At 33.4% G+C, this 16783-nt stretch overlaps 1 protein-coding gene across 2 annotated transcripts; it reads right to left on the bottom strand.

Moving 5' to 3' along the window:
* Positions 1 to 1863: 1863 nt before the first annotated feature.
* LOC107803924 (beta-glucosidase 12) lies at positions 1864 to 15404 on the bottom strand. Of its 2 annotated transcripts, XM_016627714.2 has the most exons (13): positions 15157 to 15400; positions 14995 to 15064; positions 14788 to 14846; positions 14591 to 14666; positions 6804 to 6881; positions 6629 to 6716; positions 4146 to 4401; positions 3904 to 4019; positions 2941 to 3158; positions 2791 to 2822; positions 2579 to 2681; positions 2380 to 2482; positions 1864 to 2133 (listed from the first exon to the last, which is right to left on the bottom strand). In XM_016627714.2, exons 1-13 carry the CDS (start codon positions 15328 to 15330, stop codon positions 1965 to 1967), a joined length of 1542 nt encoding a protein of 513 aa, XP_016483200.1. In that variant the 5' UTR covers positions 15331 to 15400; the 3' UTR covers positions 1864 to 1964. The 2 variants fall into 2 exon arrangements, with proteins under 2 accessions (XP_016483200.1, XP_016483201.1); XM_016627715.2 differs by lacking the exon at positions 1864 to 2133 and having other exon boundaries at positions 2379 to 2502; positions 15157 to 15404.
* Positions 15405 to 16783: the final 1379 nt, after the last annotated feature.

Here is a 16783-nt window from a genome sequence, read left to right as displayed (position 1 = left end):
GTATGATAAACTCACTGAAGCTTTGTATTCCAGGGGCTACATTCATTCTATGCACGATTATTCTCTCTTTTACAAGAGAACATCTAATCGTGTGGTATTTGTGGGAGTTTATGTAGATGATGTTCCATTAACTGGAAATGATCTCACTGAAATTCAAATGCTAAAAACCTTCCTACATGACCAATTCAAAATCAAAGTCTTGGAAAAATTACACTACTTCTGGGGACTTGAGGTGCTCTACAGAAAAGGTGGAATCTTGATCTCACAAAGGAAGTTTACTCTTGATCTCCTCAAAGAATATGAGTGTCTCCATGCTACCAGTTTGTCTTCTCCACTTGATCCCACAACAAAGTTGAAAGCTAAGGAAAGAGTACCTTTATCTGATCCTACTTTCTACAGGCAGCTAGTTGGGAAGTTAAACTTCCTCACCAACACTAGACTGGACATAGCTTATGGGGTACAACATCTAAGCCAATATATGCAGGACCCTAGAGAACCTCATCTTCAGGCAGCATACCATATGCTCAGATACCTACTCAAGGATCCCACCTTGGGTCTCTTCATGTCAAGTGATAATGATTTCTTAGTAAAAGCCTACTGTGATTCTGATTGGGCTGCATGCCCTGACTCCAGGAAGTCAGTGTCAGGATACCTTGTTCTTTTGGGCAACAGTCCTATCAGTTGGAAATCTAAGAAGCAGGAAACCATCTCCCTTTCTTCAGCAGAAGAAGAGTATAGATCCATTAGAAAGGTCATTGGTGAACTTGTTTGGCTGCATCGTGTGCTCACAGAATTGACTGTCCCTCTTGTTCTACCTATCCCTGTATTTTGTGACAGTCAATCTGCTCTCCACATTGCCAGGAATCCAGTTTTCACTAATGTACCAAACACATTGAGGTTGATTGCCACTTCATCAAGACAAAGCTCACAGAAGGCCTCATCCTACTTCAACATATTAGAACTGGTGATCAACTCGCTGACATTCTCACCAAATCCTTCACTGGGATCAAGCATTCCATTGTCTTGGGCAAGTTGGCAGTGTGTTCTCCACCTCCAACTTGAGGGGGAGGGGGGTATTAAGATTATAAGAGAAATCTGTATTTTATTTTCCTTTTCGATAATTAGTTAATAGTTAGTTAGAGGCTGCACTGTTCATTCTGATAGTTAGTTGTAGCTATTAGTTAGAGGTCGGTTAGTTAATTGGTTAGAGATTGATTAGTTGTTGCTTAGCTGTCATTAGCTAATCTGATTGTATATATTCTAGCTTATGTATAATTGAAAAGTGATTCTCTTTTCACTATTTGAGAGTTCCACTTCTGCCTTAACTTCAATCCTTTGGAAGCTTCTAACTACTTCCGCCATTGTAGGCTGTGAAGCTCTCTGAGTTCGTGCTTCTTCAAGCTTAACAAAAACTTTCATTGAACCGGTACAACACCAATATTTACTTATTTTGAACGAGTAAATAATCTTTCTTATCGTTCAGATCATCATCTGTCACCTCGTTTTTGAATCACCATATTCCGAGTTCTAAAACTTGAGATATGTTGCTTCTTAAAATTGGTCCGCAAATCACGTTTTCGTTTCAAGATCTTGATCCTGGTGGGTTGGTTCTTTGTTAACTCGAAGAATCACATCATCCAATTGGAGAAAAATGAATTCATGAGAAAAATATTTTCCAAAACATTTAAGCCATCCAAACAAGAAAAAATTGAAAAATATTTTTTTTCCTACCAAACACACCCTAAGTGATTAAGTATCGAGAAGTATTATCATATCATAAAGATAAGTATAGTCATCCTCGATGCATTCAACATCTAGCTATAATATAATAATAATAATGCTATAATTAGAAGAAAAAAAATATGATATTTAATACGCACATTTATTATGAAGCAAGCAAAATGAGGAGATACAGTTCAATAGTGCCTATGTTTAAGCCACAACAATGGAACTCCAAAATATCTCTACTTAAGAAGAAATTTTTTGAGCCAAAGCGCAGAAAGTTTGGGATATCTTTTTAAATTGTCTGTGTAATCAATAAAATTAATCCCAAATCTCTGTGTGTAACCTGAATTCCATTCAAAATTATCCAACAACGACCATGCAAAGTAACCCTTGACAATCACACCATCCCTGTTATAACAAAAGTATCAATATCAGCATTCACTTTTTCAAGTATATAATATTGCTTTTCCGACTAATTTTCAAAATTAGCACAAAAAAAGTGCTGTTGTAGAAGATCTAAGTTTAGTTAACAATAAAAATAAACCGTATACATGTGATACGAACACACAACATTAACAAATTTTCTTAAGGAAAATTTAAACTAAAACTTTTTTTGTGAGAGGGATATATTTAGGCAAAGATTAATTGACTCACTTAAGGGAAGCATTAAGGGCCAAGAGATGACGACGGTAAAAATCTACTCGTTGGAAATCATTGACTCCTTGCTGAACTTCGGTAACATTAGCATCACTCATTCCTGATAAAAAAAATCAAAAACTTTGCGAAGAAAGTTGGAAGAATTCCTTCAAATTATTGTATAAGAGACCAATAGTAGATTAGTTCTTTGTCATACCATTCTCGGTAACGTAAATTGTGGGATTCTTGTATTTTTTCTTCGTGTAGACCAAAAACTTATGAAGTCCTTCTGGAACCGCGAAGAAAACACTCGAGCCCGTCTGTAGTTAAAACTCAAGAAAAAAAATGAGGAAACAAAATGAAAGAAAAAAAATATAAGAGTCAAAAGACAACGTTTGCTTGCGAGGAAAAAGGTACTAAGTTTTTTACCGGTTCACCAATGAGTTTTCCATTTCTTTCCGCTGCAAAATATTTTTTAAGATAAACAAGAAGAACAAAAGGTTACATATATAGGAAAAATTAAGATTAAAAAGGATATTCAATCACTATTTTAGGTCATGAAAGACTTTTAGAACTCACTTGTTTCATTTACTTGAGAATCTCTTGAGTAGCTAATGTTCACTTTATATGGAGAAACAATATTGGATGCATAATTCGAAGTGTAGTAATTTAGTCCCAAGAAATCATAGGAACCTTTCACCATCTCAGCTTGCTCGGTCGTAAATTTAGGTAAGCGATCTTGCACAAGTCTACGCATATTTTTTGGATAGTCACCATAGGTTAATGGATCTATAAACCTACATTCAAGTTCAAGAAAATAATAGATATTTAAAGTCTTAGACTCAATGAATGAGAATATTAGGCTTTAGTAGACAACAACAACAACAACAAGAGCTTCTCTCCAAGTAGAGTAGAGAGACTGTTTCCAAATAGACCCCCGGCATCCTTCTCTCCAAGAACTTCCCACCTTGCTCTTGGGGAGACTCGAACTCACAACCTTTTGGTTGAAAGTGGAGGTTGCTTACCATCAGAACAACTCCTGGTCAAATAATCACTTTCTTGGTGTAACATGAATAGTCACTTTCTTGGTGTATTTTGAAGTCGGCCACTTTTCCAAAATTGGACCAGTGATATGGAGTTCGAACGTGGTTACCTGATTTGAAGTCTAAAATTCAAAAAAAAAATTCACTCACTGATCTAATTTTGGAAAAACAGCCAACTTTTAAGTGTATAATGCCAAAAAAATGACCATCTGGTCTAAATAATACTCTATTTGTTTAATTTATGTATCGTTTTTTTCTGCTCTGTCCTAATAAGAATATTATATTTCCTTATTTAAAAACAATTTAACTATAAACTTCCCATTATACCTTTAATAAATTGATTTCTAGTCACTCAAGTTTCTATGATTTATTTTAAATTACAAGTATCAAAAATCTTTCTTTCTTTCTTTCTTTAATTTAGTGCGGAATCGAACACCAGCCACATAATTAAATTGGGACGGAGGGAATACCATACTCTATAGGTTAAAAATGTACTAACCATCCAAACATGAAGTCGATGGCTCGCTTAGCTGCTTTCGCATCTTCTTTAGTCTTGGAGTATTGTTCAAACCAATGAGACACCAGCACTATTCCTATCTCACCCTTTTGTAGTGCCTATGTAATTTATCAAACGCAAAAAAGAAAAAAGATTTTTAGTGAGAAGACTACTAAATAAATTTCCAGTTGAGATGACTTGAATATAATATCATGACTCAAAAAGGAAAAAACATGTCCATTTACCTTGTATTTAGTTCTATATACTTTAGCTGCTTCAGCATGAGCAAGAAGCATATGGTGGCCAACTATATAAGGTTCAGTTGCAGAGTCCCCAGAAACGCAACTATTGTTCATCCAAGCAGAACATCTTCCAGGTGCGAATTTGCCCGAGTCATAGCCAATAGAGGCATAAGTCCATGGCTCATTGATTGTGGTCCAAAGCTTAATCTTATCGCCAAATTCTTTGAAGCAAAGGTCAGCATAATCGCGAAAATCGCTCCTGCAAGTAAAGAGTTATGCTTTTCAACTTCAATTGTGTGTTTCTTTTTATATATGTTGGTGAAAATTCAGTCATTGAATTCACCATACAATGATTTCCCATCTATCGCACATTTGTATTACGATTAATATCTTCTTTATCTTCTTTCAAAGGCAAAAAGATCTTTAAATCTCATAATTACGATCAATTCATTCAATATTTCCTTTTTTAGAGGATAATTTTTCACATCTAAATTTGGTTCAAACTCTTTGCTATTGGGTAAAAGATACCCCTCTTTATATTTATTATGATTCTTTTTCCATGAATATTGGAATTTAAATATTCTTATTACTTCAAAGAAGCCCCGTTACTAGGGATTCTGCTCCTTAAAATTTTCTAGAACTCTTCACGAAAGATTTAGCACCAGAAGTCATGACTGTTACCGTATGAACATTTGACGTTTTTTGACTAACTGAATTAAGCTAAAGTGTACAAAATATAGGAGAGCTGTGAAAAGAAATAAGTAAATTGCTACAAATGAAGCTAAAACACTAATTGGATTGAATTTCACAAAAAAAAAAAAAAAAAAGAAATAGAATAACAATAGATAGGATGTTTATTCTTGTGTTTGATGAGTCTAACCGGGTGTCGCTTTTTTGGTGACCATTTATATTTTGTACACTTTTTTAAAAAAGTTGCAAATTGTAACTTCCCACTTTACAAGCAATCACTCAACTTGGTTGGTAACTATAGACCTGGTGGTCTACAATTGTGGAATAACTACAAAAATCTATGACCAACTTTAGTCTAGTCCAAAATCAAATGGTGCAAATTTCCCATTCTTTTAACTGTGTAGCGTAAAGGTTATATTTGCAAATATTTTACATAAGGGCAAAATATAAACAATGACTCAAAAGGGGCTATTTGTGCACTTCCGCCCTTTCGCACAACTTAACACATTTAAGATGGTATGTAAATGCCAACATAGCGTCTGTTTGGATTAGCTGATTTGAAGTAGCTGATAAACATTTGGTGATGAAAAGCACATTTAAGTGCTGAAACTGATTTAATAAATAAGCAATTACGTGTTTGGGTACAAGTGCTAAAATTGATAATAAGTTGCTGCAATATTTGATAAAAAAGTACAGATAAACTCTTTTTCTGTTAAAATGACTAAAATAACCTTAGAACTGTTTACACTTATAAGGGCGTCATTTCTTCAAAATTTTAGATTCAGATCGATTCAAATACAAAATATTCTATTTGTCATTTTATTTTAAATACAACTGTGCTTAGATAAGATAACTGTTATAATAAATATAATTTATTTTATGATAAGCATATAATCATAAGTTATAGTAATAACTAATAAATTGACAAAAGTTTCTCAGTAAATAAACTTAAATAGGACAAATTATTTAAAGAGAAACAAACATTGTCTTCATCACCACAACACTTAGAAAGCAATACACCAAAAATTTGATATGCATAATCACATAAATATAAATATGCAAAGGATAAATAGTCAATGAGAATTGCAGACTTGAAGAGGTGGGGGATGGAGGGTTTAGGTTGAATACTTGAGGCAATGAATATCGATGTATGAGTTTTATTCTAAAAAGGAATATTTTAAAGATAAAATAGTAAAAATTTTGATCAAACTTTAAGTGTTTATAAGCTAAAAATTCATAAGCTGGTGGTGACCAGCTTATATTTTTTGGGCTTATTTTTGACTTATAAGCACTTAGCTTATAAGCACTTTTAACTTTATCAAACACGTAGATAAGCCGAAAAGTGCTTATAAGCTAGTTTGGCTAGCTTAAGCTTGGCAAAATACCCTTATACTCTTATCTTTTTTTTGGGTAGTAAAACCCCTTTTTGACTTGATCACAAGTGGGAACAGGGAACTCCAATGATTTTTCCTCTCTATATTGAAAATAGATTTCAGAGTTGACCTACCTCATTTGCAACTACAGATTGAGACCGAGATAGATCCATCCATTGAGTCTTGTGGATTTGGCCCAAATTTTAGTTATAACATTTTTCTCTTACAACTTTTAGCAATTTGAGAATTCAAAGAGGTTTAAAAAGTTGTACTAACAAAGAGTACGGTTATTAAGATTTTAGTACTAATAATACCATTTCTGAATCTGATAATTTCATTTTTATCAGAAATTAGAAATACACATAAAAATAATAATTAATTGTTCCAAGCATTGTCTTAGTAATGTAGGTGAGATTCACTTACACAATATGAGGGCTTAAAAAGCCAAGATACTCATCTTCAAGGGCTTGCGGTGTATCCCAATGGAAGAGTGTAACCAAAGGCTGTATTCCTGAGGTTCAGAGCAAAAAATGATCTCAACTTATTCATTGGAAATAGAATTATTTACTATTAAAGAAGACTAGGAGAGAAATTTTACCATTTGCTAGGAGCTCATTGATGAGATTCTTGTAGAAGGTAATGCCCTCTTGGTTTACTCCCTTACTTTGCTTCCCATCTGCAGATGCAGGGAGAATTTCAAATATAGCCAGATTTACAAGTGGTTATTCAAAAATAGCTACAATTTCAAAAGTAATCAAAATTTCACCATTTTTCATCTAAAGATAAATCTGAACGAAAATATTGTTTTTAAAATCCGGAAAATACTCCAGCATAATATACTGGAATTCCAGTATAATATACCGGACTTCCCGCATAATATACTAATATACTGATGCTGGAGGTTCATACACATGTGCTCCAATCTCCAGTATATTATGCTGGAACTTTCAGCATTGGAGTTCCAGCATAATATGCTGGAAGTTCATACACAGGTGCATAAATCTACAGTATATTATGCTGGAACTTTTCATGTTGCAGTAATAGTGGTTATTTTTCAATGACTTTACAAACACCGCCTATTTTTGAATGACCAGTCCGAAAACTGGCTAGCCCGTGCTATTTTAACTCCGATGTATATCACACATAAGAATTAGCGCATTGTAACTATAATTTAAAGAAGTGGAAATGTAAAAACAAAATTATATTAGTTTAAGTATTTAGTTAGAAGCCACTATGATTGAAAAAGAACTACGCCAGCAAAAGGAAAATAAATAGCTAATCAGCAAAAAGATGGAAGAGAAAATTGCAGCGATACTAGAAAGTAATATTTATCAAATGTAGAAAATATACGTAGTTGTTCTAAAAATATCATTAAATTGAATTTACTTTTAGCTGTTCTTAACACTACGCTACAAGATCTTAACTGCAAGCATGTCAGATGGTACTAAACAAAAAATAATAATTATGGGGCACGGACAAGATGTTCTTAGGGACTTAGTAGAGTATTCCAAATAGTTTAGCGTAATATTTTGATATAGTTAGCATTCTTTACAGTGACAAAATCGAATTTTATCAACTCCCTGCCTGTTACTCATGTGCTAATAATATTTCTTTTCGTTTGCGCCGCCATTTTATTAATATTGGGGAGAGAGTTTCACAAAAATTATTCCTTTTGCGGAATCTAAAAGGGAACCAAGGCCAGTTGAAAAGACAAAAACTCTAATATGAAATATTTAAAAATTTCTACTGGCAACGTTATTTGCTAAACCATATTCCAAGTTGTTCCCTTCGTGTTCATTTTTGTATTTGGTTCACAAGAGCGCCTTTGAGAAATCAGATTCTGCATACGCACTTATAATTTGTCAATAACTTGAAGTATATTAATTTTATACACTGACAAATAAAGTAATCACAAGTAAATATATATATATAATAAATATTAATTAATAATATAATAAAAACAATAATTAACGCATTATAACAAGTCACAATATACGAATATATTAAATTTGTTACAGTATCACTGTATATAATTTAAAACTTTACCCAAACATAAGACTTGCTCTATCTAACAGTATATGACAAATTTGACGTTCTCTGATCTCTATAAAGCCGAATTAAAATATTCAACAGTCATAATAGCCAACTTCTGCATATATTGATTAGTGTGCCAACCCACCACCAAATTTGAACACTCAGGAACCAAACGACCTTCTTCATCCAACTCCCTTCCTCAAGACCACCAATCACTGTCTTGGATAGAGCAAGTTTTAATGGGCAATACAATATCGTTCAACATGGTCTTAGATGGTCAGGAGACGGCAGTAATCATACTCCATAATTCACACTTTCTAGCCCAACAAGTATTCGAGGGGATGCACATGATCATGAGCAACTACCTCAATCATGTATAGTTAAACAATATTCTTTACCCACTAACCCCTACAATAGATGCAAACCTAGCCCAGGCAATGAGGAACCAGTGAAATCTGCCTCCACACTTCAACCCCTTGAAACCATAGAACATATAGCAATGGACCGCCCTTTCTTCCCACCAAAGGAGATCTCGAACCTAAACCCAATCTTCATGTCATGGCCAACAGCTCAAAACCATGCCAAGAACCAAGCCTATGCACCACCACCAGCAAACCATGTACCACCTCAAGCACCCCATCCCAATGTACCAGAACTAGAAGACAATCAAGTGGGGAATGCATAAGAGATGAATTTGCTAAGATCAGAGGAAATAATGTAATTTTCAAGCCTAAACAAAGTAAAGGTGTATCTCTTCAGGGAAATTCAAGAGAAGAGGTACATTTTCAGTTGTCCCTCGGCTCTGTACAAATGTTCAATGGATATCAGGCTATCACAGGATCCAACAGTGGGGAGCCATGCGATGATACTTGTTCCCTCACTAAGGAAGAACCCAGTATTCCATGCAAGACTGGAGAATGGCTCAATCAACAACCAAGCAGAGATGATGTATCGACCAACTAATATCATTATCTGGAACATACGTGGCAGTAACAATGAAAACTTTCATGTTAATTTTAGAGAAATTATCGATACACATAAACCATGCATGATGGCATTGTTGGAAACTCGTATGGAAAATCGTGTTTCCCTCTTAAATGACTTTGCATTTTCGGAGATTATTAAGGTCCCAACGGAGGGACAAGCTGGTGGAATGGTCATCTTGTGGGATTCCAGTATTGTGAAAATTCACAACTTTGTTAGGAGGAACCAAGAAATTCATACCATTGTTGAGGTACTCCCTACTCATACTATTTGGCTATTTTCCTCTATCTATACTAGTACTAAACTAGATAAAAGACATGAATCGGCAAAACATAGAAAATATGCATAGTAATTGTAAGGGCCCTTGGCTATTAGGGGATGATTTTAATAACACTTTTAGTATTAAGGATAAATTTGGAGGAAACCCCATCAATCGTATACTTGGTAACTCTTTATGGAATTGTATCGACAATTATAACCTTATGGATTTAGGACATAAATGATGCAAATATACTTGGTCTAATCATAGAAAAAAGTCTAAAGGCCTAATTATGGAAAGGCTTGACATGATTTTTGTTAATAATGATTGGTTGAATTTATTCCTAAGGCAGTAGTTATACACCTCCCTTAGACTTATTCAGACCATGATCCCTTATTAATCCAGCTTACCCTAAGAATGTGAATTATAGTGGTAAACTCTTTAGATTGGAAACTATTTGGTGGAGACACTCTGACTTTATTAATATCGTAAAGCAATGCTGGACTAGTAATGGCCTGATTAATGCCATAAAATCTTTAAAGAGGAAGTTATCAAGTGGAAAAATTAGACTTTTGGGGATATTTTCAAAACAAAAAAAAAGGTTGTTAGCTCGTCTAATGGGATTCAATCTTCTCCTTCATGCTAGAAGAGCATTTTCTTACAAGAATTAGAATCTCAATTACAACTAGAGTACAATAGTATTCTTAAAATGGAATATGATTTTTGGAAACTCCGCTCTAGAATTTCTTGGCTAAATGATAGTGATGCCAATACAAAATTTTATCACATAATGGCCTCTAACCGTAAACGACGTAATGCTATTATATATTTCACAAATGATAATGGCGAATGGATTTCAGACCGAAAGTTAATCCTAGACCATACCTACACTTACTTTTAAAACGCCTTTAAAACTTCCAAATCAATCACCCACAGAAATGTCATCCTGAGAGACCCAACATGCCATATCTCTTTAGATTTAACTAGCTTTGATATGCCTTTATCAAACATTGAAATTACTAAGGTTATTTTTCCCTTTAAACCTATTAAGGTTCCAGGTTCAGATGGTATACACCCTTTTTTTCTATCAAAAGTATTGGTACATTATTGGTGATTCAGTTATTAATTATTGTCATAATGTGTTTGAAACCCAAACCTTGCTTGCAGATACTAATGAAACTTATATATGTCTCATACCAAAATTTGCTAATGCAAACAATCTTAAAAATTTCAAGCCAATCGGTTTATATAATACTTCTTATAAAATCATTACTAAGATTATTGCTAATAGGCTCAAACCATTCCTCTCATATCTTATTAGTCCAATCCAACCTAGTTTCATTAAGAATAGAAGAGCTAGTGACAACGCTATTAGTATCCAGAAAATTATGAATAATCTCCGTATTTCAAAAAGATCAAAGTTTGACATGATGATAAAAATAGACCTAAAGAAGGCTTTTGATAGACTGGAGTGGTCTTTTGTCTATAGAACTCTGAGATATTTTAAGTTTCCCCATAAAATAGCTAAATTAATCATGCATTGTATTTGCACTAGCTCCATGGGGATCCTGGTAAATTGTTCTAGAACAAACTTCTTTAGTCCCAATCGGGATATACGCCAAGGAGATTCTATATCTCCATATATCTTTATCCTTTGTCTTGAATAACTCTCATGTCTCATTAGCCACTAAGTAGACATTATGCGTTGGGATCCTATTAAAACAAACCGCAAGGGTCCCTCATTCTCTCATATCCTATTTGTGGATGATATTACTCTAATAATAAAGACTAACCAAAAAACTGGTCAATACATAAAATCATGCATGGACCTTTTCTGTTAAGAATCTGGGCTTTCCATAAAGTTCTTAACATTAAAAATCATCTTCTCAAAAAAATTGTCCCTTGTCAATTACTTTTTATTTCACAAATCTTTTTGGTATGAGATTAAGTTATGATTTTGGTAAATACCTTCACTTCCCAATCCTTAATCACAATCCAAAACCTAAAGACTTCCAATTTGTATTAGACAAATTGCGCACTAGACTGTCCCATTGGATTTGCTTTTTTCCTAAATATAGACAACATTGGCCACAAGTACCTTAAGTGTAGTTCCTACCCATTCCATGCAATATATGTTGCTTCCTACCAAAATCCTAAAACAAATCGATAAAACCCAAGGAGATTTTATCTGAGGATCCACCAACACTTCTAGAAAAATACACCTTGTTAATTGACAAACTGTCACAAAGGATAAAGTTGAGGGTGGTCTTGGTATACGCTCAGCCGCATCTAAAAACATGGTCTTGCTAACAAGACTCACCTAAAGACTCTTGCAAAACCCTACTACACCTTGGGCACAACTCATTTCTATAAAGTATGCCCGAAAAAAGTCTACTATTAACACCTCTTTCATTTAGAAGGCTATCCTTATAGGCTGAAAAGTTTGCAACGAAGGTATATTATGACACCCTTGTACAAACTCCAAAATTAATATCTGGTCCTCCAAATGGATTTACAACCCAAACACCCTTAGAAACTCTATATATGGTCCTCTTAGTATGGATGACCTAAATATTTCCATAAAAAGCTTATTAAGCATGGTCAGTGGGACGTATCAAATATTTCTTTTGAATTGCCCTCCACAATTATTAATAATATTGCTTTGATCCCTTTACCTAATAATGACCTAAAAAGAGACATTATGAGTTGGGCCCTAATGCCAATGGGTTTTTTACTACAAAATTATGTTACAAGCTTTTAAATCCTAATAACACTACTAACACTATCTTTAGCTGGATTTGGGACCTCCACTGCATGCCCTAACAAAATCAAATACTTTCTTTGACAATGCATGCATAATCGTATTACTTGTCGAGCCTTGTTAGCACATATTGGCATTAATATTGATGCCACTTGCATGGTTTGTAAGGAAAATGTGGAAGATATTCAGCATATTTTTCTACGCTGCCCAGCTACTATGTACTTTTGGAACAATATGGGTATTCCGACTCAGCCTATCGACAATAACACTCACTGGTTGATCAACCTAAAAAACAGATTCATTCAGAATACTAGTCATTCTACAAGCCGGGAAACCATTTTTCCTTTCTCTATTTGGAACCTTTGGAAAAATAGGAATAACAACAACTTCAACAACTTAGACCTTGATCTTCATGCCTCAAAAGTTATTCAACAAGCCTGGGAATTTAACTTCTTTACTGAAAAACCCCTTTTAAAGTTCATAAGATCAAGATTGAGATTAAGTGGAAAAAAATACCCTTCTATTGGTACGATTAAATTAAACATAGATGGAGTTTTTCAAACACCAGTATGAAAGCTAGACTAGGTGGAACATTAGAAATAGCAATGGATACGATCCTTGATTTTCATAAATCATGCCATGCAAAATCAACCATGTAACATGAATTAATGGCTTTACAAGAAGGACTAAAGCTTGCAAAAGAGATGAATTTTCCCAAGATGGAAATTGGAACAGACTCCACAGAATCATCAAACTCATATATGAAGACAACCAATATTTATCTAACACTACTCTTGACTGCAAGTTGTTAATGCACCAACTGAAGCTCCCAATTCTGAGACATAACTTTGGAAAAGAAAATGAAGTAGTGCACCTCCTAGCAAAGGAAGCTGTTAAACACTTCATCCTAACTAAATATTTTTACCATGCTCGTCCTCCCCCTTTTATTGATCTTGAACTAAAGAGGAACAAGCAAGGAATCAGTAAAAGTATTAAGTATCTTCCTATTTTGCTTGTAATAGCCTTGCCACTTTAGGCAATAGTAATGTCCTCAGGGATTATGTATTGACTATGTAATCTTTTGCTTAGGAATATAATTTTCGTTTACCTTTAAAAAAAAAAAAATAGTGTGTCAAGCCGCGAGATGCTAGTTAATAAATTTCTTTTGTTCCTTTTTCCTTATTTTGGCCTGTGTATTATGTGCCCGTTTGGACATAAAATTTGATGGAACATTTTTCCAAAAAAATATTATTTTTTTCTGAAATCAGCATTTGTTCATAAAATTTTTAATTTTCACTTGAAGATGCATTTTGGAAATTTTCGAAAATTTAAAAAATTGCAAAAAGTTGTTTTTCAAAATTTTCACTCAAATCATTCACAAAACTTCAAAAACCACCCAAACTGAATTTATGTCCAAACATAACTCTAAATTTCAAATACCATTTTCACTTGAAATTTTTTTCACCATTTTTTCGAATTTTACAATTCTTATGTCCAAATGCCTACTATATTATTTTTATTGTTACTCTGAGTTTTGTACTTTTCCTAACAACAAGTAAGCCGCAGAGCCAGACATAGGAACTAAAAGAATTACTGTACTTCTTTTTAGCCAAAAAGAAAAATATTATTCCCTCCATTTCAATTTAAATGACACAATTCCTTTATTAGTTCGTTCAAAAAAGAATAACATATTTCTATAGTTGGATACAATTCAACTTTAAATATTTTATTTTACATACTTTATCTTTAATGAGAAACTTTTATAGTCACACAAATACCATGACCCCTTAAGCTTTTGCCCCTTAAGCTTTTAGGACCACAAATTTCAAAAGTCTTCTTTATTTTTTCTTAAACTTTATGCCAAGTCAAACTGCCTCATCTAAATTAAAACGGAGGGAGTACTATTAATCACCACAAAAAAATACAATTAAAAACACTCAAAGCTCGCTGAACTAGAAATACTTACTAGGTAGAGCTCCCGAGATCCATCCGAGCCTCAACAAAGCAAAGGAAAACAAAAGAAAACTGCTGTTCGCTATACAATATATATATATATATATATATATATATATATATAGCACTCTTTCAAAATTCTTCTATCCATACCTTGTCTGTACTATTCTGCCTTGGATTCAAACCTTCCCATTCCGATATTTACACTCCTTTATTTGACTGCATATAGCATGGGGGCAAGGGAAACCAATAACCTAGACAACTGGTTTGCTACAAATTTTCAAAATCGTGCAACATAATTTAAATTTTTTACGATGACAACGGTTTCATGTACTATGCAATTAGTGGAATTAAAGATGTTTTGAAATAACAGAAACTTGATAAGTAGTCTTACATGGTAAAATTCTTGACCATGAGATTGAAAATCTGAAACCATTTAGTCCTTCAAATTTCATTAGCTTTATGTCTTCCTACAAAACACATCATGTAATAGAAGAGGATTATCTCCATGAGTAATAAAAGCTTCTACTTCATTGTGTTTTCGATTGACTATTACTATCAAAACATAAAAGTAATTAATAAGAGTGATACCTTGTAACGATGGTAAAAATCTACAGCTACGTCACCATTGCTACGATCAGTTATTCTTTCTGCAAATTGAAAAAAAGGATTTGTTTTAGCAAAACAACCTTCACAAAACTTGCAGTCAAAACATTAACATATTATTTTTACAATTTCAAAGAGGAAAAGCACTTTTTATATTTTACACTGTTAGGGCTTCGACAGAAAAAGAGATACCAGATTGTTTATGTGTATAGGTATCCCAGATACTTGGTCCTCTACCATTTTTATTGGCTGCTCCTTCATACTACAAATAAACAACAAGCACTGCTATGCATAAAAATGGAGCTTAAATTAAGTTTATTAAGATCAGCTATTAATTAGGATTCAATTCCAAACCTGATAAGCAGATGAGGCTGTTCCAAATATGAAATCCACTGGGAAACTGCTACGATTAAATGGAACAAATATCTTATGGCCTGGAAAATTTGCAGTTACACTGAGCTCAATCTGAGGAAAGAAACTGAAAACTAGAACTGAGAGAAATAGCAAGAAAGATATATGATGATCCATATAGCTAAATTAAAATTGATTAATTCACAGGGGCTCAAAGAATCAGCCATTTAAACAGTTTACGTGATTAATTAATTCGGCTTCAAACAATAAGATAAAGGGCTATTGATAACTACTGGTCTGTCCAAAATAAGAAATGAAAACCAACTTTGTCTTGTTTCGCCGCTCTTCTGTGTAGAAAAACTTATCCAACTTGTCTTACTGTTGACTATTGACTAAGGACTAATGACCTAATCAGAATTTTATGATTATTGTTTATGGCTGCTTGAAAACTTACTTTTAACTTATTATCTTAGATTAGGACATGGAAGAACATTAATATATAATGATGAATTGGAATATTCAAAGATAAGCGTTTGTCGATATAACGTGTACTATCGATTGCTCCAAAATTACGTTTATGGATAATCTTACATAAAGGCAACTTGATCCACTACTAGAAATTTGAAAAAAAGTGACCAAAATTTGGCGACCAAAATTGGTCTGTCAAGAAAAAGCGACCAACGTTGGTCGCTAAATTGGAGAAAATAATTAAATAATTATTCTAAATACTTGGTCGCTTTTTGGTCGATAGTTTGGTCAAAATGTTGATCGGACTGATCAGACTTACTTGGTCAAAGAAATACTGAAATTAGCGACCAACTTTGATTGCTAAAGTGGGACCCACTTATAAAATTTTAATAATTATATTATTATTTAAATTTTTTTATAAAATATAATTTAAAATTAGCGACCAAAGTTGGTCGCTTACGAAAGGGGAAGCAGATAGAGACCAACTTTGGTCGCTAATCTGGGACCCAGTTATAAAATTTTATTAATTATATTATTATTTAAAAAAATTATAAAATATAAATAAATATAATTCAAAGTTAGCAACCAAAGTTGGTCGGACTCAAAAATGGGTTTCCCCCTCCCATTCTCTTATTTTCTTCCCAAATTCTCTCTCAACACATTCCCCTCTCCTTCTCTATTTCCCTCACACAAATCAATCGCCCCACCCCGCGCCACCACTGTGACCGCCTGAGCCACCACCGGAGCCACCGTTGCCATCGCTGCCACTGTTGCCGCTGCCCCTTTCTCTCCTTCTCCACCTAAAAAAAACTAGGTTTGAATTATAACCTTAAATCTTTGTTATTTCTAGTTTTTGTTTCAATTATTTCAATATTGTAGTTTAAGGATATGAATTATTGTTTAAATTCTTTGAACATTGTATTTTATTGAGGATTAGGGTTTAGGTCTTGTTTTAGTTAGCTTTGTTAATTAATTTTATTAACTAATTAGTTTAATTAGTGTTGAATTTAGTTTAGTTAGATTTGAATTATACTTTGTATTGTCTTGATAGTTTAGTTAGAATCTAGGGTTTAGTTTATGTATTGGAATTTTAGTTTATAAATTGAAATTTTAGTTTATAAATTGAAATTATTGTGTATGAATTGAACTTTTAGGATATGAA

Source organism: Nicotiana tabacum, chromosome 5, assembly GCF_000715075.1.
Source record: "Nicotiana tabacum cultivar K326 chromosome 5, ASM71507v2, whole genome shotgun sequence".
In the NCBI taxonomy this organism is placed as follows: domain Eukaryota; kingdom Viridiplantae; phylum Streptophyta; class Magnoliopsida; order Solanales; family Solanaceae; genus Nicotiana; species Nicotiana tabacum.
This window is presented reverse-complemented; position numbering and strand designations above follow the sequence as displayed.